The 24,437-nt window shown below is 38.8% G+C and overlaps 1 protein-coding gene across 1 annotated transcript in view; it reads right to left on the reverse strand.

Moving 5' to 3' along the window:
• The window catches only part of JAK2 (Janus kinase 2), a 48,329-nt gene that overhangs the window by 18,949 nt on the left and 4,943 nt on the right, over positions 1–24,437 (reverse strand). The window contains exons 2-15 of the mRNA XM_009899816.2: positions 21,549–21,672; positions 20,757–20,874; positions 20,047–20,192; positions 18,709–19,030; positions 16,197–16,316; positions 12,708–12,865; positions 11,323–11,434; positions 9,640–9,826; positions 7,960–8,087; positions 7,288–7,422; positions 5,395–5,482; positions 3,499–3,626; positions 2,636–2,774; positions 1,303–1,454 (exon numbers count right to left, since the gene is read on the reverse strand). Coding sequence (XP_009898118.1) covers positions 1,303–1,454; positions 2,636–2,774; positions 3,499–3,626; positions 5,395–5,482; positions 7,288–7,422; positions 7,960–8,087; positions 9,640–9,826; positions 11,323–11,434; positions 12,708–12,865; positions 16,197–16,316; positions 18,709–19,030; positions 20,047–20,192; positions 20,757–20,874; positions 21,549–21,672 — 2,057 coding nt within the window. The remainder of the gene's footprint in view (positions 1–1,302; positions 1,455–2,635; positions 2,775–3,498; positions 3,627–5,394; positions 5,483–7,287; positions 7,423–7,959; positions 8,088–9,639; positions 9,827–11,322; positions 11,435–12,707; positions 12,866–16,196; positions 16,317–18,708; positions 19,031–20,046; positions 20,193–20,756; positions 20,875–21,548; positions 21,673–24,437) is intronic.

The raw sequence follows: 24,437 nt of genomic DNA on the forward strand, positions 1-24,437 counted from the left end.
AATGGAGTATTATGAAAATATGTGGATTAGTACAGGAGAGGAAGGCAATTTCTGAAATCTTTTAGAGAGACCAGGTCTAGGCAGACCTGGATTGCAACAGACAAGAAATCAGATGAGGATTTGTGAGAAGATTAACAGTCCATTTACAGAAAATAATACTACAAATCTTTTTTTCATCTTTTTTTTCCAGTGTAGTAAAGGAAATAATCTCTTTGCTCCCAACCAAGGGAACAAATATGTAAGAAATGCTGGTTTTAGGGAATGTGCTCCTCTCCACACCCTGCCCCTAGTTGAGACAGAGTTGGTTTCTGGTTTAGTTAAGAAAGCCAGCTGTCTTCACCGCACAAAATCTTACAGTATTTAAGATGCTCAATTACTAGCATAATGTCAATTAAAATCCAAGTACATTGCTAGGAATACTTTTTGCTTAACGCTACACATTACTGCAACAAAAGTAACTGAAAATTAACTAAGTCATACACTGGCAATTATCACAGACTCTTAGAGATTGGAAAGAACCTCCAGAGATTTGAGTCCAACTCCCCATGCCAAAGCAGGATCAGCTAGGGTAGTCTGCACAGGAATCCATCCAGGCAGGTTTTGAAAGTCTCCAGAGAAGGAGACTCCACAACCTCTCTGGGCAGCCTGTTCCAGTGCTCCATGACCATCACTGTAAAGAAGTTTCTCCTCATGTTGAGGTGAAACCTTGTATGTTCCAATTTGTATCCGTCGTTCCTTGACTTATTACTGCGCACCACTGAAAAGAGCTTGGCCCCCTCCACTTGACACCCACCCCTCAGGTATTTATAGACATTGATCAGATCCTCTCTTGGTCTTCTCAAGACTAAACAGCCCCAGGTCTCTCAGTCTCTCTTTGTATGGAAGATGTTCAAGTCCTCTAATCATCCTCATGACTCTCCAGCAGATCCCTGTCTCTTTTGAACTGGGGAGCCCCAAAGTGGGCACAGTATTGCAGGAGTGGTCTCACCAGGGCAGAGCAGTATGGCAGGAGTGGTCTCACCAGGGCAGAGCAGAGGGAGAGAAGAACCATCCCGAAACCTGCTGGACACACTTTTCTTGATGCACCCTAGGAATTCTGTACTTTGTCCCCACAAAAATCAAAACAAACAAGAAACAAACCTCAAACGGCCACTTCAGATCGTTATTTACAAGTGCAAATGTCATTTTCCCACAGGGGTATGGGCCACACCACTTTACATGCTGATGTAGTTACACCAGGAAGAGGATTTAAATTAGAAGCACCCAAAGAACTGTTATGACTGTAGAGCCAGGAATACTTACTCGTGAAGAATCCAGTGCACTCAAAGGTTTGTCTCCTCCACTGCAGATTTCCCACAATGTAGTACCGAAACTCCATTTGTCTGTAGCCAGGCTTAATTGCTTGGGATTATCTATGCATTCAGGTGGAACCCATGGTATTCTCTCAAGAAGAACTGTGTAATCACACAAAGGAAATATCATGTGAAGATGAATAACGTATGTGATACAATACCTTCCAAGTTTTTGTTCCTGACTGAAAAAAGAACCTACAGAATACAGATAGCGGAGAACCATTAGTTTCATTGTAAAGTACGCCTAGTGTTATAAATTACTTTCATGTAATTTCCATGTTGCATTTTTCCTCCAGCTTCTGTATTTCCCCAAATGTTACCAAAGGAATGAGATGGCAAAGAGCAAGGAGTGCTTCAATAATGGCTGGCACATTTTGGTAAAGATTAGGTGCCCCAACAAGGCACCTTAAACTTTTGACACTGATTACAGTAACAAGTTAAAAGGCAGTATTGTACTGATGTAGATTTGGAGCCTTAAAATGAAATCTTGTAAGATTAATGTAAGCGTCCCATTTACAAAGGGAGACTTTAAACAGTTTATTGGAAAACAACAACACTGCATTGCTTACAGTCTTTCATATACGTTTTTTTGGGGGATATGTATAAAATTACCAAGAACAAAATGCATTCATTTTTCCAAAGTTATTAAAAAAAAGGATGAGGAACAGTAAGTTTACTCCAATTTCATTAGCATAACAATTTTGCACTCTTTTCAACACTTTTCATTTAATTAATTCTGCTATTTATAAAGTATTACAATAGCCTCAATGGCAGATGTTAATCCAGTATTTTTAGTATCATCAAGTGGCTTCAGTTATTCACCAAAAGATGCACTACAGTCATCTGACAACCACCAGGCAGCATTTTCAAAAGAGCACTTACTTTCAACTCTGAAAGCTTCTCAAGCTATAAAATTGTCTTAATAACAGGACACAAAGTCCAGCAGCTATCTGTAGACACGGTGGACTTCTTCATGGTACATTATAGTATACTAATAGTACTATCAGTGAAAAAAAAAATTAAAACACATAAGCACAGTAGGAAATAAACCCATCACACAACAGAGTTGTGGCTTTATTTCCTGTAGCTATTTGCTAATAGAGAAGATACACTCAAAACTGCTGACTAGAACCTGCAGAGTTCACTGTAAAGTGATAGATGGATGAAGGAATTTACTATTAACAGAAGTACCTTAGATAGTGGTTACCAAAAATGCCCAAAACCCCTCAAATTTATTTTTCAAGTCAGAAGCCTTAAACAAGAAAGATGACATAAGGACTTACTATCTCTTGGCAAAACCGTAATACTGATGCCAGGATCACTTAGTTTTATAAATGGAAGGTTTCCAGATTTCCTATCTTCCTCTCTGATAAGCAAGATGTTTTTTGCACAGACATTCCCATGAACAAGGCCTTTATCCTCCTACGAATAGAAAAGCGTATTTTACACACTCTGAAGCACTACATTTTAAGAGTTGAATCAAGACTCTACAGCATGAGGAAAACATCAGCACAAAAAAAGACCACAGATTAAATTGATCAAATCTCAGACATTTCACCAGACCCTCTCAGAGCTATAGCTGCTACCCAATTTTCAAGTTCAATACTATTTGACATATGTCAAACTCAGGAGAATACTGATCTATCAGTATGATCCATGTAAAAAGAATAATAGAACATTTAGACTCTGTTAAAGGGATGAGTCATCTAATCCTATATGCTGTCTCGAGTAAGGGCCCTTATGTTGAATTAACACCAAATGCACAAAAAGATTGTTACCAGCAGTTAGAACAGGACAATGTTTTCTCTGCCCAGTGGTTAACTACTAACACTACATCATGAGAGCTGCAGTGGGAACAAATGGGAAGAACCGATCGTTGGTGAGGTGGGGAGAGGAAGGAAGAATGTTTACAGGCTGTGTTTTCATTTCAGAGTAGAACATAAAATATTAAAGAAGAATAGGAAATTCAATTACACTTTGTGCAAGTCACAAAAGTCTGTCTTTGGCTATACACTCTTTGGTATATGCTTCATATATTTTAAATACACACCCCTCCCCCAGTTTCAAGAAGCTCAGCCATTCTACCTGCATTACCGCAAAACAGTTGAATTCTGCCATTAATAAAACTGAAGAATAAAGTACTTACAAGAAAATGCATGGCTAGTGCCAGCTGTTTGGCTACTTCCAGCTTCCACAAGATATTGATAATATTTTTGTTCTTTTTCAGGTATGTGTCCAAGGATCCAAATTTTACATATTCTTGTACAAGGATGTCTGATTGAAAATATTAAAATGAAGAACAATGAAAAGCAACATCAAATAATGGAATTTCAAAACAGACTGACTACTTTAGTAATACTTATCTACAGATTTGAAGCTGTAAGATCTCTGAGTGTTGCCACAAGTATTCCACCTTCTTTATACTTTTTCAGGGTGTGGATGTTTGCCTAATTTGTTCTCCAAGTTACTAGATTTAATAGTTTTGTATGGAATAGTTTTCTACCTTAATGAATCCAGAGAACATTCTTCCTCCCTAATTTCTGATAAAGTGTAGCAGTGCTCAAAATAGAGTGTTAAACAACATTCAAGTCAAATCGACATTCTTAGTCGAAAACACAATGCTTTGTTGACAAAACACACTCTTCTGGAAACCAGAGTGATATCTGCACTAAACCCAAGTGTTCATACGTATGCCATATGCCTCTCGGCAGTTATGCAATAAACAGCCCAAGAAACAACATCAGTTCCACAGTCTTCATCAGATTCAATATAACAAGATGCTCACATTGCAGTGCTTCCCATTTCGACGATAAAGACTCTGACAAGTGTTAGTATTATATTTGGTTATAACAAGCTGATTTATGTATCAAGTCCATTTTATCAACAGCAAACTTCTTACATTATGTGAAGCAATGTTCATCAATTCTGTACATGAAGTGCGTAAACAATAAAAAAATTAAAGCTGCTCTTCCTATTTCCTAGTAACTGCCTCTTACCAAAGTGTAGTAAGCCTTCAGAAATAGAACTGTCTGCAAAGGGTAACTGATCTAAAGGATTTTTAGGGGTTTTTTGTTTGTGTTTTTTAATTATACTTGATCTACCTGAAATTTTATATATAGTCCCCACGCACAGTAAAGTACAAAACCAAAAAACCAAACAAAAACAACACCCACCCCCAAAAGCCAAACCAAAACAACACCCAAAAACAAAACACCACCAAAAATTAATGGACACTTTTATGAAGAAACTGGACTAGCAAATTCTTGAGCAAACATAGTTGTGTGCCTTTTCCAGCCTCCTAAGAGAAGCAACTCCTGATACAGAATCCACCCTTCCTTTTGCAAATTCCAACTCTTAATGCAGGCAACAGTCTATATAGCATGCTTACATTGTTATGCTTCCTTTCATTTGAAATTTCTAGTCACAGACTATATTTCAGGTGCCACAAAGCAGTAAGCTAAACTGAAAATACATTCTACCTCTGTAGACAATGCAAGGACTTTACCTTTATTAAGATTTTACAGCATTTTTGTTGAAACAATGGGGCCTCAAATTTTCAGAATCTGATCTCTAAACCAAACTTCCCAATTGCATTTGTGCTCACAAAGTCAGCACAAGGGTGGGTAAGGGCAGTTTCTGTCTCTCTGAGCAGAATAAAAAAAAATTATTTTGAGTAGCCAAGCAGCTCCCTTTCTAGCTAACCACAGCTGATACAATGTAAAGATGAAATTTTTCTGGCACTTCAAAAGCTTGTTTCAGAATTTCAGCAAAACTTTTCAAAAGTGAGATTTTCAGATATAACAGACATGACTGTTACACAATTTTGCCATCTTCTTTGTTATCACCATATTAACTAGTTCTCAGACACCGAGACTAATACTACTGCAGTGTGAAGAGCACATATTGGGTGGCCAACTAGCGTGACAAGTTGTCTTGTTTTGTTTCTTTGCTGTTTTTCCCCCTGCTTTTACCAAGAACCAACGACAAAATCTAATGACAGCTGTATAAAACTAGTACAAAAAGATAATTAACTTCTACTTACTCTCTTCTCCACATACACAGACTCCGTAATTTAACACCAAATGTTTGTAAGAAAGCTGGCTCATCATACTTGCTGCCTCAAAGAACGACTTTGAGGAAGGAGAGATTGAGAGAGAACAAATGTCAGTGAAAACAAAATCCCAAAACATCAGAGATTTACAATAAATTTATTAAAATCATGTACATTAAAAACAAACCCCACAACTTTGGAACTTTCCTCTCATTGCAGAGACCCTATGTAACACATTTCATAAGTCTGTAACTGCCTCAGCTTTGGTGGTTTTTTCAAGTGTTTCTAGTTTGTTGGTCCCCTCCGCACACAAATAACTGATAATCCAACATTCCAGAGAGGTTAGAAATCTATTTTCCTGCAGGCAAGTGTATCTCAACATTTTAAAAAGGATCTTTGCTTCCATTTAGTTAACTAAGTAAAACACAAAGTCACAATGCACTCGGTTTATTCTTTCATAAAGAACCATTAAATTTCCAATTAATTTCTTCACTACGCAGTATAAAGTTAGAATAATTCTTGTCTTTTATCACTCAGCCACTACTGAAATACCTTACCCAACCTTGACAGGAAGGTTGCAGATGCTTTTATTTCCTTTGTAATTTTTAAATTCTCGTCAGTGGCACCTCTAGCTACACTTGCTTATGTACTGGTTATTCGCAGAACAAAACAAGGTCAAAATTAACACATTTTCCTTCAGGTGTCTATATTTGTATTTCTGTATTCCCAGTTCTTTCAGCAACTGATTTTCACTTATGTTTAGAATGTAAGTGTATTACTCAGCTTATAAAATGAAAATGTGGGTTCTTCATTGTTTACAATTGTCCAAGGAGTACACCTACATTGATTATGAATATTATCTGTTATCTTTTTTCCTTGCATTTTCATATAGATCCACCTTAAGTAATTTAAATGTTGAGTAAGCAATGGACAGCTAGAATAATTAGACATTTTATAAAGTTCTACAATCACAGTAAACTCAAAACTAAAAGTCAGATGATTTAGACCAGATGGAAGGAAGAAATTTTTATGCTGAGGATGGTGAAACACTGTCCCAGGTTTCCCAGAGAAGGGGTAAATACCCATCTCTGGCAATGTTTCACGTCAGAAGGTTTGGGGTTCTGGGCAGCCCCAAGCTCTAACTGCAGATGTCCCTGCTGACTGCAGAGGGCTTGGATTAGATGCAATTTAAAGGTCCCTTCCCACCCAAACCCATCTGTGATTAGTCTGTGATTCAAAATAAAAAAATAAACAACCATATAAAGTTATATTAATATATTAAACGCTTCCACGTCTTTTTGAAGTCTTTAAAGTTGAATTCTCACATACACAATCTTGGGCTCAGATGTGCTGCCATGGTATTAGTTTGTACACAAAGACACTGCAAGTTTGCTCACAGTTTCACTCAAACAGCGAAAGTCTGAGTTTTCACACGTGGCAAGTGTTTCATGAATACTTCTAAATTTTTAGGACTTGATGAAAGAATCGGTATGACTCCAAAACACTGAAAACACTCTATGGCAATAAAGTAATTTTCCGTAAGTGTTGGTCCCTCATCTGTATGTAGTGAATTCATTGGTAAAGGTAGTTCTGTAGCTGTACCACTTCTCCTGTGGTACTTGTATAGTACAAAGAAGCTGTTCTCTGTCTCAGAATGTGTTATCTCTGAATTTTCTGACTGCTGGTAGGGAAGAGGGGAAATAAAGTACATAGATGTATTTCCAAAAACCAGTCTCAAATCCATCCTTGCAATGTCACAAGGCCAAGAACGAGCTTGGCTTGAGATACAATCCTCCACCATGCAACAAATACTCATTTATTGTAAGAAATGTAATGCTCAGCATAGCATAGATAAACAATATAGCAGCCAACAACCACACTAACCTCAGAGTAGTTTCTATGCACTTTATCCAGCACTTTTAAAAGAACTTCAGTCTGATGGAGCTGGCCATAGTCTCCCACTTCTTTCCTTATACCTTTGAAAATCTTAGTGAATGTTCCCTGTCCAAGACTCTCCTCCTAAAAGAAGTATATATATGGGGGAAAAAAAAAAATCAGAAGTTCCTGCCTTTTTTGCAAAAGATCTCATGAGCCAAAGTAATTACCCAAAGTAATGCATATGCAAATCTTTACAGCTAGTGAGGCTGAGGGGACTAGGAAGCAATTGTATCAGAAACAGCTTAAATGTTTGCCTATTTTGTATTGATTCCTTAAGGATCTCAGAAAACACATCGCTGCAAGAACCAGAGAGGAAAGACTTTTAGTTAAAGATGTATTTAAACATCCCTCTAGATGTAAAGAAAACAACTCCTGTTGCAGTCTAAATGACATTTCTTATTCTTAAAAAGCAAACCAAAACGCAATTACTTATATTAATGGGAAACTCAACTAAACTAAACTAAAAATACATTTATTCTCTCTCACAAATCTAAGGAAAGGTTACAGCAAAATCTCCTAGCTGAGATAAGGCTTGTTTAAACATATTTGGAGTCTTTTTCAGCTTCTGTCTGTTTTACCCCAACCATCTGCAGTGAAAAAAGCAACAAGTGGACTTACAAATATCAAGTCCTCATTCCGGATTTTGTGAAAGACCATCTGGTTGACATTATTGTGCCTCTGTAGTGCGGGTGATGAAGGTACATCAGAAATACTATTGCTTCTGCAAACCAGGAGATTTGATTTGTCTAGGAGAAAAAAGAGGGTGGGGAAAAGAAAAACAAGGGTAAAAACCAATATTGCTTCCGAAGGATTATGAATGAGAAGCAACTCTAACAAAAAGAAGATACCACCCTGAGGTCAGTTTATTCAAAAAGCTAAACAGCATTTCATTAAGCAAATTCAAAGTCTTTTTTTTTTTTCCAGGCAGCAAAAGTACTTAGGTTGACTCTGCTACGTTACGTACTCCTACTTTTGGCAAACACTATGAAAATTCTTTCCTCCTTTTACATTTTAATTTCTCCTGTGTTTCCAGTCACAGCCGTGAATTGAAAAAGGGAACTTAAGTCACCTCCTTCTTTTATATCATGAAGTCATTCTGTTAAAAATGTGCACATTTTTCTGATGCCTCTTTAAAGCTTTTTGATATTCTTGCCCCAGAAATACTTTAGTGCCTCCTTGCCTGATAATGACAAGAACAACTATTCTTCATGTAATTTTGTAAAAAGGCTCTCCACAAAGTAGAGCTCTTAGTAAAACTAAAGCTGATAGAGACCTATTTGTGGGTATATCTGCGCACCCATGTGCAATGCCTATTTATTTAGTAACTCATACATCCGATGCATGTACATTTTTTGTTTCAATGGAAATACACTTACAAAATAATTCTCTGTAATATGAGTAAGTATTTACTTGCCAAATATTTTCTAAGCTTGTCCATCCATTGGCTAATTTCAGTAACAGTTGAAAGGGGTGAAAGTGATATCTAATAATCTCTTCTCTCAAATTTTTGTTTTAATTAGGATTTGGATAGAGAAAAATATTAACTAACTAGTACTACTTAAAAGAACCAAAAAGGACCAGATGTTACCAGAATTCATAAAGGAGAAAGAGACCATGAACATCAATGCCAGGCAAAAATATAAATTCAAGGAAAATCCTCTCCTCTGGCAGGAGGTGTTTTCCACTTACATTTTTTCATTGCTAAAAATAATTTGAAATTACCCTACGATGTGGGCCTAATTCAGTAAAGATGAACTTTCCTTATGAAGACATGGAAACACCTGTATTGCTGCACACAATCCACTGCAAATGAGAAACCATTTTGCTTGAAACTGCGAAGCTGTGAACCTTGATTCTTTACATACATAGAATAAACCAGGTTGGAAGAGACCTTCAAGATCATCGCGTCCAACCCATCAACCAATCCAATACCACCCAAGCAACTAACCCACGGCACCAAGCACCCTATCAAGTCTTCTCCTGAAAACCTCCAGTGATGGCGACTCCACCACCTCCCCAGGCAGCCCATTCCAATGGGCAATCACTCTTTCTGTATAGAACTTTTTCCTAACATCCAGCCTGAACCTCCCCTGGCGCAGCCTTTCTGGAAGACCATCTTCTAACAAAGTAAAATTTGGCAGACAGACACTAGGATGGAAATCTATGACCACAAAGATGAACAAACAACTCACACGAACATATTTCTGCTTACATAAGAGTCATTTAATGTTGATTTGTTTTATAATCTTTAATCTAAAAGTCAGAAATCTTTCTGTTCAGAAATAATCTTTCCCTTACCTTTGGGCTTTGGTGGACAGCATTTGGTGAACTGGAAAATTATGCTGTCTGAACGGACAGTTTCTGTCTGGTAGCAGGTCAACAGATCCTTGAGATTAGCAAAACTTCTCTTGGTTCCACTAAGATTATATTCTCCATTCTCGTTTTTTGTAATTAAGCAGTGCTTATAATCAGTGGTATTCTCACGCTGCAGAGATTTTTTTTAAAACAAACTGGATCAATATAGTGTATTTGAAGGCTTATTTTAATAAATAACACTCTACCAGATAGAGGAGGTATGCTTGGTATCACGCTCTCCCTGTGTAACACTGATTCAGAGAAACCATGATTCTACTGCCATCGCTGTAATTAGCATGATGATGCTAAGGAAAACAAATGTTACAAAATCTGCAAAGATGGAGCTGAGGAAAACAGGTAATGGATCCTAGGAAAAATCCTTCAGAGCCAGCAATGCAAATTGCTTTACCTTTACATCCAGTAACATCAAACCAAAATTTTGTTGCAAGTGCTAGCCCAAATGCTCACGCTCTGTGCTCTTTTGGCAAGCATCTGGAGATCTCAGATGTATTTTAATTTTTCTCTCAGCTACAGTACCATTCCAAGCAATTAGCTCCCAACACAGGTTTACAATATGCACTGAATTGTTTTTACATTGAGTCTTGAAAAGATCCCATTAAACATTTTTAAAGAAGAGAGGCTCTTAACAGTGCTTTCATGGTCCTTCATATCAACAGTGTGGAAAATGTTTTGACAAATTCTGAATCCAAAAAGCCTTCTACAAGCTTCCCAAGACTGACTCAGAACAACAACAAAATAATTATGGCTAGGTCACTTAGTAGGAGACTTAATTCACAAGCCTGATTGACTCTATGCTTGCTCAGGGACTGATCTCTTAAAACTCGCTATCAAACACCTCACCAGAGGACATAAAGTTTCTGTGAAACTGATCTTAAAATGGCTGTTTACTTCTCCATTCACACATCAACATTATTTTGTCACTTTCAGAGATGTACATATTGCTGAAAGTATTTGGCAGGCTCGCTAGCTGGCTACAAACCAGTGTGAAACCCCATGAATTACCTTCCCTATTTAAAAACCTGTAAATAGATCTGTTAATGAAGAAGAAGCCCTTCCTTGAAAAAAGACCATACAATTATGTAACAGAAATATTAGAGCACTGTATTATCACCAACTGCAGTCTCGCAGAGCAGAGGTACATCTGTTCCTTTAGCTACATATCAGATCACCAAAAACTGCATACTCAGTCTAAAGGAGCCTTGTTTGGGATGGGGAAGGAGAGTATGATAGACTGGCGGAAATTCAACTTAAAAACCCCCACACCACACCTCAAAAAACCCCCAACCTGCAAACCACTCAATAGCCCAAATATTTACTACAGCCCTAAGAGCCACGTCACCAACCCGACAACTCTCAAGCTCTCTTCCTTCCTATCTTGTTCTCCTAGGCATATGGTATGTGTCACTAGCAACTATCCACCAAACAAGTGTTTGGAGATTTTAACAAGACCCTGAAAGCTGTCTGATCTGAAAGAAGTAGCTATGAAATATACACATCAAACAAACATTCTGACAAGAAAATTCAGAATAATTTACTGATTATGCCATGCTCATTAATATAATGCAATGAAGATTACATAGGTACTATGTAAGGCAAGATACAAACCTCTATAGCAAAGGTGAGGAAGTATTTTTTAAAGTCTTTAGGACTGCAGCGAAGAACGTAGAAACCAGTCTGATTACCCGCTTTCTTCAGCTTATTGATAGCAAAGTCCATGCTACAGCACAAAGAAAACATTTAATATTGAGTCATTTCAAAATCCAGGCCTATCAGAGATCAGCCACTGAGCACTATTATCAGATGTCTAAAATAACAATTCAAACGCTGAAGTTTTAAGCTGCCTTTCAGTTAATCTTTTTGTCTCTTTATTTTCCAGTATTTAGAGTGGCTCCTTATGCAGAGAAAGCAGCATATTAAAAACTATTAACACTAAAACCACCACAATTATTTGTTTGATGAGAAATCTTACAGTCTGAAAAGGTATTTTTCCCCCTCAGCTTATGATACGACTTTCAATGTCCTAATAAACAAGCTAAATTAGCAAAATATTTGCATGGGTGACAAAGGTCATTTTAACTTGGGACAGAAATTACAAACAAAGAGGACTTAATGATTTCTAACCATCTCAAGGAATGATGAATAGAATGGCTTAGGAAAGTCTAGGCTAATTGCACATCCTTCTAAACAGTCCTAAAGAAGGGTAAATTCACAACATTAATCATTAGTGCAAGAACTGTGATTGGAAGTGCATAAGTCTGCATCCCTCTCCTCCTTTCTATCCTCTGAAGGTTACAGTAGCTATTTTTTCTGTCACTGGGAAATCTATGTAACTATTCTGCATTATATGAAAAGGCAGAGTTACTTTCATGCAACTGATCCTGCATATACCATTTGTCAAGCTTTCTGCAGCTAAAGCAAACACCCATTTATTCTGCCTAACAAAATATTTCTAGCCTCCTGTGTTTGTTTCTGCAAATGATAAGAATATTACATGAGCGATTAAAAAAAAGAACAAACAAATAAACAAGTCAATGAAGGCACTAAATTCTTCTTCTGAAAAAACAAACCCACAACAACAAAGCAAGGAGACAACATTCCTTAAAAACTGGTTAACAGTTCACTACAGTTCTGGCTGAAATACTTAAGAGAGAGTTAGCTGAATCTGCCTTTTTTTTCTTTGGCAACACAGATTATTAAAGGCTGTGGGGAAAACATGAGATCCTCTGTTTACAACACTATATGTTGCTACCATAATTGTAACTATAATTCTGTAAAATCAGCACCATGACTTCTCTGCCATTTTCCTTTTACAATACTTCAAGGTACTGAATTTTGTGATACAAAAATAAGAGGGGGAAAAATACAAAGAATTTTATGTTACATAAATAAAATAAATACACATTTTAAGATGCCCATCACTGCCCACAATAAACTAAAATTATTCTTTCAAAAATAGTATTGCCTTGTTATATTGCTAAACAATTGCTTACAAAATTGGTCCATGGCAGTTGCTTTGGATGTTTTCGAGGACTGAGGGTGGTGCTACTTCTTTACAGAGATAATGGTGAGCATCCGCAGTTAATCTGTAATATCCATCAATTAATGATACAAAGGAGAGAGCTTCTCTTAATGACTGAAATTCAGCCTCCTGTTAAATTGCCGGGGGGAATGGGTTGAGGGTGGGAAAGAGAGTGGGGTTTGGTTGGAGGGACAGGGAGGTAGAGAGACAGAGACAGAGAGAGAGAGAGAGAATTTCTGTTTTTAATAGGCAACACAATTTCTGGATATGGTAATGGTAAAAAAGATGCATGCATGTATTAAAGGTATTCTGATTGATTTTCACTACTGTTTGTACAGTTCTGCATTCCCTGTGCCGAACAAATTTGCCCATGACACTGAGGATATACTTAGTGTCTTCAAACTCCTTACTAAGAGAGGACCTGGAAACAACTATCTTTCCAGTTGCTTCAACACAATCAGAAACCCCACACAAAGAGAAAATCAGCTATCTTAATCATTCCATGTATCCTGTAACTGTGTACAGTACATTTCTGTAATGAATTCTACCAGCTGTGTAACAGGTTAAACTAAGTCCCAAATTCTAATTTACATATCCACTAATTCTGGTCTGTAAACTGTCCACAAACAAACCATAAGCAGAACAGCAGCTACTGCACTTTCCCCCTGCTTTGCCTTGCTTTTCAGTAGCTGTTTTAGACAAGCTGTTGGATAGTCACTTTTACCCTAAGAAGCATATGGAGCCAGGTACCTAACTAACACCATTGAGAATTTTTAAAGAGAATGTTGATAGCTCAAGATTAAGGAAGCCTCCTCCACCAATCAGAAGTATCATTACGCTCTCAGAATAACAGAGGCACATCACAGGTATTCCAGCTACTCTTGTGTTTGAACAACGCCTTGAAAGAATTTCAAATTCATTATTTCACTTGGGTCAGAATAATTCTCATTATCAGCACAGGCTAGGGGATGAGTTGGCAGAAAGTAGCCCTGCAGAAAGGGACTTGGGAGTTCTGGTGAATGAGAAGCTGGACATGAGCCAATAGTGTGCACTTGCAGTCCAGAAGGCCAATTGCATCCTGGGCGGCACCAAAAGAATGGCCAGCAGGTCAAGAGAGGTGACACTGCTACTTTGCTATGGTAAGACCTCTCCTGCATTACTGTGCCCAGCTCTGGAGCCTTCATAATAGGAAGGATGTAGACCTGATGGAGTGGGTCCAGCGGACCACAGAGATGATCAGGGGTTGAAACACCCTTCCTACAAGGACAGGTTAGGGTTGTTCAGCCTGGAGAAGAGACAGCTCCAAGAACACCTAATAGTGGCCTTCTAGTACCTGAAGAGGACCTACAAGAAGGCTGGAGAGGGACTGTTTACAAAGGCCTCTAGAGATAGGATGAGGGCCAATGGTTTTAAATTAACAAAGAGCAGATTTGGAGTGAATGTTAGGAACAACTTCTTTACCATGAGGGTGGTGGAACACTGGAACAGATTGCCCAGAGAGGTAGTTGAGGCCCCATTTCTGGAGATATCAAGCTTGACAAGGCTCTGATCTATCTGATCTAGTGAAAGACATTCCTGTTCACTGAAGGGGGGGGTTGAATAGATGACCTTTGGGGGTCCCTTCCAACCCAAACCATTCTACGATTTCAGGAAACTAGTGTGAATCAAAATTCCACTATAAATGGCAGTAAACCAAATGCCTTTTCTAAAAAAAAAACACATCAATACCTAGACAATAATACTAGTTAATGCTCACTGAAGCATTTTTTAATTTTTAAAAATTATTTTACAGCAAATAAGTACACAAGCTGTACACAGCTTTTACTCCAGTCATCCAAATGCCAGAGATGGGAAGACCTGAAGGCCAACATAGCAATCGTGGAGATAAATGAAGAGACAACTTGAACCAGGTTTGTGTGGCAAGGTTTTGGTAGCTGGAAGGCCTACAGAGATGGCTTATGTGAGAAGCTGCTGGAAGTATCTCCCATGTTCAGTTCAGATAATGCCAGCTGACTCCAAGATGGGACCTAGACCTACTGCTGGGCAAGGCATCAATAACAGTGGTAGGGCCTCTGGGATAGTAAGACTTAGTTGGGTGGAAAATATCTGTGTGATGGCAACTTCAGCTGGAGAGAGGAGTGAGAATATGAAGAGAAACACCACTGCAGACACCAAGGTCAGTAAAGAAGGAGAGGGAGAAGGGGATCAAGGCGCTGGAGCAGATTCCCCTGCAGCCCATGAAAAAGACAGTTACACCTGCTAAAAAGGTTGACTCAAGTACAATATTGAGGAAGGCTGTTGCTCTCCAGCCCACGGAGGTTAATAGGGGCAAAGATATCCTGCAGCACATGGAGTACCCCAAGCCGGAATAGGTGGATGCCGGAAGCAGGCTGTGACCCCCATAGAAAGCCTGCACTGGAGCAGGTTTTCTGTCGGGACTTGTGACCCCAGCAGGGATCCATGCTATAGTGGTCTGATCCTGAAGGACTACACCCTGTGGAAGGGATTGACAATGGAGTAGCTCATGAAGGGCTGCATTCTGTGAGAAAGACCCATATTGGAGAAGTTTGTGGAGGGCTGTCTCCCATGGGAGAGAGTGCACACCGGCACTGTGGAAGAGTGTGACAAGAGCTATACAGATGTGTAATGAACTCCATTCCCTGTCCTATGGAGGAAGGGATGAGGTAAAGGAGTGAAGTTAAGCCAGGGAAGAAGGGAGGTGTTGAGGATAGAAGGTATTCCTAAGATTGGTTTTAATTCTCATTATCCTACTCTTATTTGATTGGAAATACATTAATTTCCCAAGATGAGTCTGGTTTGTCAGTGGTGGTAACTGGTGAGCCATCTCTCCATGTCCTTACTTCAATACATGAGACTTTCATTACATTTTTCTTCCCCTGTTCATTTCAGAAGGAGAAGTGATAGAGCACCTTAAAGGACACCTGGCATCCACACAAGGTCAACCCAACACACAACTGTGTGACAGCTACACCTGCTAGAAAGGTTGATTCAAGTACAATGCTGGAGTTCAAATTGAAACAACTTAACTTTTAACATACATGTATAAAATCAAGCAATGACATGAATTTTATCACAATACAAATTTTCTGTGCAACATGATTTCTTCAGAGAATTTTAAAACCTTTTCAGTGTTGTGGTCACTGGCAGACAGCTTGCCATGATGGCATGAAGATAGCTAACACCACCAGCTCAGGTTTAAGACTCTAATAAAGAAAATACCCCCAGCTAGAAATGTCTATTTCCATTTCAATTCACAGAGCTCTGGAAAAAAGAGACCTCTAGTGTTCCTGCACATTTTTACTGCTGAAATCCATTTAGTTTTTCCTGCATGCTTAATTAACACAATAATTTGTTATACCATACTAGAAATACCAGAGCAGCCAATCTGCTCAAAGCAGCATCTATTTGGAAAAAAAACAACCACACAAAGTAAACAGACCAGATTCTTGCTGTCTTGTTTGTGAATGGTGACGATTCTTCTCTCACTGGAACCTTCTTGGCTTGCTTGTTTAATGCTCACATCAATGATATCAGGAAAATCACAGTATGTTTGCAAATCCTGCAATGAATATTGATCATATAATAATCAGCAATAACACAAATAGCTACAAAAATCACCACTTAATTGCAGCAATAGAATTCCTACAACTCTGAACTTGGAAGCTAGCCACAAATAGGACCATAAACTGTTCAATACACCGTTACAAATGCAGAAAGGAATTATGTGATTACAGAGCCATACAAGGAGCATCCATTGAAAAAATGCACAAAGATGCAGGAAGTTGTGAATGGAAATGACCATATACAAGTGGCTGGCTTTTCTGTGTGGTTTTCTTGGTTGTTGTTTTAAGGTTTCGTCTTGATTTTATTTATACTTTTTCTTGGTGTGTGTTGTTTTTGTTGGTTTTTCATTGTAGGTATTTCTTTGCTCTGTAGTATTTGGTGAGGATTAACAATCAAAATTAACATTTTCATTATTTTTGTGAGAGTGTTTTTTCTTTAGTGAATTTATTTACCTCCTGATTAAAGAGACTTAAAAAGCCTGTGACAAATCCAAAACATTTGGAGTTTCATTTAGAGCGATACAAGCTGCAAATTTTGCCACCAAAAGAAAGTATGAATGAAAAAAGGATCTCAGAGGATAAGGTCCTCCCATCAGCTATGGTCATCACTAAGTAACTTGTAGCATCTATCCCAATGACATGGGAAAGTCCAGGCAAGTCTTCCTTTGACAGCAAGTTCAGGTGGGTTTTGACACTGTGATATTCTGTACCACATCCTTCAGTCTTTACCAAGTCAAATTATTATGTCACATAAATCACACTTTGCTTTGTTTTCCAGTACAATTTCAGATGTTAAGTAACATCCTCAAATAAAGATAAATTTATCTGTCTAAAAATCATACTTTCAAACCAGGCAGATTTTATTCAGGTTAAAATGCTTCATCTAAACAGCTGGAAGCATATCCTAACACATAAATAGGTGTAATTATCAAGGCTGTAAGTGGGTATCAGCTAGACTTTATGGACACTGAAGTCCCTGGAGCTGTGTTTGTTCATCTGGTTGCTGGAAATGTGAACTGGCAAAACAAATTTCTTCACAATTTAATTTATATGTGTTGTTTCTGTCCTCAGTAATCAGTAATAGTTAAAAAATTGTTTCAATTCAGTATCTTAATAAAATTTCATCAATATAGTTTGATGAAACAAGAGTTATGATCACATTTAAAAGCAGCCTTACTCATTGCCCAGAGAAGTTGTGGATGCTCCCTCCCTAGAAGTGTCCAAAGCCAGACTGGATGGAGTCTTGAGCAACCTGGTCTAGTAGGACGTGTTCCTGCCCACAGCAGGGGGTTTGGAACTACGTGATCTTTAAGGTCCCATCCAACCCAAACCATTCTGAGTCTACAATGTACCAAGTTTTCATAACCAGTTTACTCACCAGTAAAACTATATGCAGCCTGGTTGCCAGGCACAAAACACTGCAGTATGCATCAAACTAGAAACTGCAAAATCTGCCAGCACAAGTGGCACTTATAAACAACTCAGAAGAGATGGAAGGCTGATACATAACAATTACGCATAACATAACTGGACCTAATGTCTCTAAGAACAACTCACTTTAAAAATATGGGTATGTAATCAGATGTTATTAACTATTAAGAAATAATAATTGTGTTTTTATACATTATTACAGCACACTGTATGTATACAACATTTTGTAGCCTGGCCTTGACTGCCATGCATCAAAACTATTAAACTAATGGATGCAATCATTTTTGATAACTGATAAGTGCTCCACTTAGGCTTTAATTTTGCCTTTGGAACATTGCACGCTCTCAATGTATACCAAAATGAATTTGTATCATATTCTGGCAAATTCAATAAAATGAATAGTCAGGTTGGGAAACTGCACAAAAGAAATAATATTGATAAAACGTAGCAGCACATGATTAACTCCTGAACGCTACAGTCATGGAAACATTGCTTTACATTTGCTAGCTCAGAACCTGGTAGGAGTTTAACTGCACCAGGAAAGAGGTATAGGGAAATTTATCTGCTTTTTGAAGTCCTTAAAATCCTGCTGTCAAAGAGAATTTGAGGAATTCATGTATTTTACCTACACCTGGGGGCAGGTTCATTACTTTTCAGGGATGTTTTTTGTTTGTTTTGTTACAGTAATGAAGGTCCGAGACTGACTTTTTCGTCTGTCAAGCACAGCGGTATTGCATGCTCAGGTACTGACTTTCTTTCAATACTTCAATTAATAATTAATTTTAAACCCCTGTATAACTCAATACATTTCTGTGAGCCTCAGCCATATGGAAACCGTATCATCACTGTGAAGTAAAATCCACCTGTCAGATTTACCTGATGTAAATCAGAACTTCTAATACCAGCTAATCACTCTGCCACGCGATGAACTGCAGAAACATTACAATAAAGAATTACCTGCTCTGCAAGTGTCTCACAGTCTTTAAGTTTTCCTCTTGAGCACTGAATTCCACCATTTCCAGTTATTACAATGGTTGCAAAACTTTCCTCTCCAGAAGGATCGCCACCAGGCTCTTTTACTTCAAAAACCTCTGAATAGAAGGCAGACTGAAGGTTTTCCAGATTTATGAGATACTTAAGTTTCAGGTTTCTGGCAGTAGCTTTGCATTGGCCGAACTGTTGTATAAATTTGCGGAACCTGTATCTTATTCTTTTTCGTGTCAAAATGTGGTAGTCTTGGATTTTAGCTCGCACACATTTAGGCAAAAACGTTTTGTAGCTGTGAATACACAATCAGCAGAAAACCCACTATTTTTATCCATTAAATATAACAAATAACTGGTTCTGTGCTAAACAAGTTAAAACGAAAATACTTTGCTCCAAACAACCTTTTTATTTTTTTTACTGTAGAACAGCAAGGATCCCTTCCTGAGTCTGTAGCATGTATTTTCTTTTGTTTTCCATTTTCCCCCCTCAGTTTCAACATATATTACATAATGCAATCTCCATAGATCCAGACATGCCTGCACTAGTCATTACTGAAGCTATAAGGTAAGGAAACAAGTTACACAGTTGCTCCGTTTGGGGTAGAAGTTGGAAAGAAGATACTACACCAACAGGGGCAACTACATGGACAGATTTCCTGGCTTGAAAATAGTGGTGCTAGAATACAACACGGGTTGGTTCTCTCTGAATTTTCAGTATGACAGTCATATTTCGTGTCAAGAGGCAAAAGACTGAACGGTCACCTGCAATGAGCTGGCCAATTCATTGCCTCATGGTTTTCACTCTTCCAGCTAGGTTCCATTAAAAGACAAACATGAAGCATGAAGCTGGGCCACATTTAACTCACCTGGAGAGGATACTGATTATGTTGAAAAATCAAACCGAAGTGATAAACTCAAGCAAGCTCAGCACACATCTGCCCAAGATAGCTAAGAGCACAGGACATGGCAGAAGAGGCATAAGGGAGTGTGATTTGTCCAGCTTGGAGAAAATAAGGCTTCAGACCCTGATCTTACAAGGGGATTGGATGTGATGACTTCCAGAAGTCTCTTCTACCTCTTCTACCTACAGCTGACATTCTTTCTCACATAAGCATCTGCTGCCTTAGCTCTTATTGAAAGAATCAAATTCATGCACCCAAAAACATGAAAGGCCATGACACAGACTTGCTATTACTTACTAGTTTACATACAGACAAATTTATAGAATTAGTATGCTAAAATAAATCGTGCAAAAATATTTGGTTTAGATATCGAAGAGATGTGATACAGTTATGAAGTATAGAGTCACCTCATTGAATTGTAAATAGCCAATGGCGTTTGATCCTTTTCTTTGGCCACTCTCATCATATCCAAAACAGCCATTCCAAGGCATTCTTCTTGAGTCTCATGAGTAACAGGCATCTGTATCCACCCATCCAAAAAATCAGCTCGCCACTGTGAGAGAAAACAAGACAGCAAATTAAATCTGTAGCACTCCTGCTCATTAATTAGAGTTTTTTCCGGGTATGGCAGGTAGGTGGATTTTTGGTTTTGTTTGTTTGGGATTGGGATTTTATGGGAGGAGGGTTGTTTGGTGGTTTGTTTTTTTTAAGACTGCATTCTTGTGAATTAACCTCTTCATCCACAAAAACTGCACATAACAGGTGCCCACTACCACCACTCTTAGAAACACTGTTTTCAAAACATTTTTGTTTCAAATCTTGGAAAGGTCCACATGGGGAGGATGTTGCTCTACATTGTGTCAGTCCAAAATTTAAGTCTCACTGAGACACTTCCACACGGAAGTGGCATACGAAAAGGGCCTTGCACTCCCTGCTCTCTTCATAATTGACATCTGACCTCACCAAATACACATGACATAGAATTTAACTTTCATCTTGAGTGGGCTTCAAGCTATCAAAATAGCCTACACAGCTGCCATCAGACAACACGAAAGGGAAGAAATGCTAACAACTTCTACCAACCTGCACTAAAAAATAATCATCAATCAAATCATACCTGTGCAAATAGGTAAGACATGACAAGATCATCAAGAACAGGGCTCTCTGCACCTCGAAGAATGCCATACCGATATGCTCTGTTAGTGCCATTGCAATACCAGTGGGGAAAATAAAACCTGAAAGGAAATATTTAAGCTAACATTAATAAACAGATACCTTCACTTACCAATACCAGGTGGTATACTGTACTGGTAGCTGTACAAGAACAAGTTGTTCTGCAAGTTTATCCTCGCTTATCAGAATACAGGGAATTGTGTTACAACTTTCCAGTTTCCTTCAAGACCGTTCCTAAAGAAACACTCAAGCCACACTATGCAATGCAAATAAATAAAATCTTTTACATATGCAAAATCAAGTGTAGCTTTTAGATGTCCACATTCAAAACTCAGTTTTGAGAAAAAAGGTTCTGTTGCAGATGTATCTGACTACACAGGATAATAATTCTGAACTTCAGAACTGCCACTAATTTCAAACAGGCAAGCTCAGGGGAGATGATTTGTATCACTATTAGGAAAAATATTAATTTTATTTCTGATGTATTTTCTGTTGTTGGTTACCTACTTTGAATATGTAGTTTTCATTGTTTTTTCAATGTGACACAGCAAACATATAGTATAGAGGCAATAAATACAGTAAGTTATTCAAACCTGCTCTGATAACTTTCATTCTTTTACCTATTTCTTATCCAAATATCACCAACAATCTGTCCATAACTTCTTATATAAAATATAGTTCAAATACCTATCATTTGTCTTACCACCACAAGCACCTAACATTAGATTTAGGTTACCTTATCCGGTAAATTAGGACAAGTCTGGTTGCTTCATCAACGTGGAAGATGTGATTTGGGGGATACCACATTCTCTCCACTTCATTCATGAGTGCAAACATGTTATGATACACTGGCATGATACCTAAACAAAGAAAAGAGAAGAAAACACTTATAAGAAACAGATTTTTGAAAGATATCAGCCTTATTGTGGGTTAAAAGTAGCAGACTGGCCTATGTTCTCCAAACTTTCATTGCAGTGCTCTATCACCGTCAGCAGCATTGCAATAAGCACCCTATAACCTGCAGATCCTTTTGGTGGTTTATTTTCTCATTCTTCCCTTTGTTCTCTGTTCACCTGTTATTCCATACTCCACTGTTAGATTACAGTATTGTTAAATAAACTAAACTGGAAAATACCTCCTTCCCTCAACAAGTCAGGAATGTGTTGTAGTTGGAGACTAACAGGCCAGCAGCAAAGCACCGCACAGCTGCTCACTGACTCCTCCCCATCCCGCAGGAAAGGGTAGAAGAAAATACCAAAAAGACTTGAGGGTCAAGATAAAGGATAGGAAATGACACAGACACCAATTGTGGTCATGAGGAAAAGACAGACTTGATTTTGGTAAACTAAAAAAATCTGTTTAGTTTAAACAAAACCACTACCAATTCACCTGAATTAGAGCAGGGCACTGACAAATACAACTAGATCTTAAATACAACCTTCCTGCCCAGGCCCTTCTCTTCTTCCTGAGCCCAGCTCTGCTACCTCCTGCTCCACAGTGGCACAAGAGTGGCAGAGAATGGAGGCTGCGATCAGTCCCAGTGTGCTCTGTGTTATTCCTGCTGCTCCTTCCTCCTCATGGGTAAAACTCCTCACAGTCCTGCCCTGTGGCAACACTGCATCCCTCCCATGGGAGACAGTCCTCCATGACAATTAGCCTGGAGAAGAGAAGGATCAGGGGTGACCTCATTGCCCTCTACAACTACCTGAAAGGTGGTTGTAGACAGGAAGGGGTTGGTCTCTTCTCCCAGGCAACCAGCACCAGAACAAGGGAACACAGTCTCAAGCTGTGCCAGGGGAGGTTTAGACTCGAGGTGAGGAGGAAGTTCTTCACTGAGCGAGTCATTCGTCATTGGAATGGGCTGCCCAGGGAGGTGGTGGAGTCGCCGTCCCTGGAGGTGTTCAGGGGGAGATTGGACGTGGCACTTGGTGCCATGGTCTAGTTGTGAGGTCTGTTGGGACAGGTTGGACTTGATGATCCTTGGGGTCTCTTCCAACCTTGGTTATACTGTGATACTGTGAATTTCTCCCACCAGCACTGGTCCCTTATATGATTCATAATTCTCACAAAAATGGGCTGCCTCAGAGTAAGGTTCCCAGAGTCATGCTCTTCTTTGGGATCAGTCCCCTGCTCCAGTGTGGGGTCCTTCACAGTTTATGGACTGGATTCTGCCCCACTGTTGGTCTCCAAGAGCTGCAAAGGCTCAGCCTGCCTCTTACCACAAGCTGAAGGGGCATGACTGCTCCTCCTTCCTCACTGACTCGGTGTCAGTGTCTGCATGATTGTGTCTCTCACATTCCACACACTCTTCTCCAAAACAAAAGAAAGCCCACAACAAAGGGACTAACCCAACGGGTCTTCCTTCTCTTAAATATATCATTAAAGAGGTGCTGTCTGGCTCAGTCTTGGCCATGTAGGAGCTGGGGGAGCTTCTAGAAGATTCTCACAGAAGCCCATGCCAGCAGCCCCTTCCCTCTGTTACCAAAACCCCTCCAGGCAAACCTGACATTGATTGTTTTAATGAGTATGGACAAGCAATTCCACTTATCACGAACTATGGAAATCAGCTGAGCATTGGCTCTTAAGTGGCACCAGAATTTTAATCAGGCTTTGGGTCTCCCAGCTGAAAGTACAGCTTAACACAAGGCAGAAGCTGCAGCACCATACTATGCTGCAATGCTGTGCTTCCATGCAATGCCAGTACCACAACTTGGAAAGCACTGCCAGCACAAAAGGATGAACTTTAACCACTGACCAACAAAGGAAGAGATACAGTTCCAGAGGTCAGAAAGTAGGATTAAAATTACAGTGTGAAAGTCACAGTAGCTCATAGCAAAAGAACACTATGCTTAACATTAAAGACACTTTGGGGGGAAAAAGGAAAAAAAAAATTGAAAAAACCCAACAGATAAATTAACAAAAGCAACTTAAAATGATATTGAGAGACAAAAGAACTATGGGAGAAGGCAAAATACCCACAATTCTGCCCAAATACTTAGAATGAAATAATTAAAATTCACACAAAAGACCAGAAAGGGATGGACACACACACACACACAAATTTCTTTCATCATATCTAAAGTGCATGTAAGAATGAGTTAGAAACAACTCATCAACTCCACATATAAAACTGCATAAACTGATGGAACAAAAAGCAATCCAGTCTCATATAACAACTGAAATACAATACAAAACGGGCTTTGTCTTTGTTAAGAGCCAGTAGCAGGGCTACAGGCAGGAGGTCTAATGTGCAGATGTCGAATTAAACTGCTGAAATCATCTGACATTAAACTAAAGCTTACCAAAAATACACCGAAACTACAGGACCTAGCACATGATTTTCAACAGAAAGGGACAGGAAATTACAGAAATGGAAAGCACTATGTAAGGCAGTCAAGAAGAGAAACCAAAACCAAGCAAAACTTCCAAGGGAATAACCCTGAAGTGACTAATAACTGAATGATTGGCTGTAAATCCAGATTTGGCACACTTATAGTGCAGTAAGGCACATTTGATCAGTTAGAGTTTTGACATCAAATTAATTCCATCTTACAGAATTAAAAAGAAATCCATCCCATGGGTCTCATTTGATGAGTAAAGTGGGGACAAGTACATTACAGATCAG

The sequence above is a fragment of the Dryobates pubescens genome, chromosome Z, assembly GCF_014839835.1.
Source record: "Dryobates pubescens isolate bDryPub1 chromosome Z, bDryPub1.pri, whole genome shotgun sequence".
Classification (NCBI taxonomy): domain Eukaryota; kingdom Metazoa; phylum Chordata; class Aves; order Piciformes; family Picidae; genus Dryobates; species Dryobates pubescens.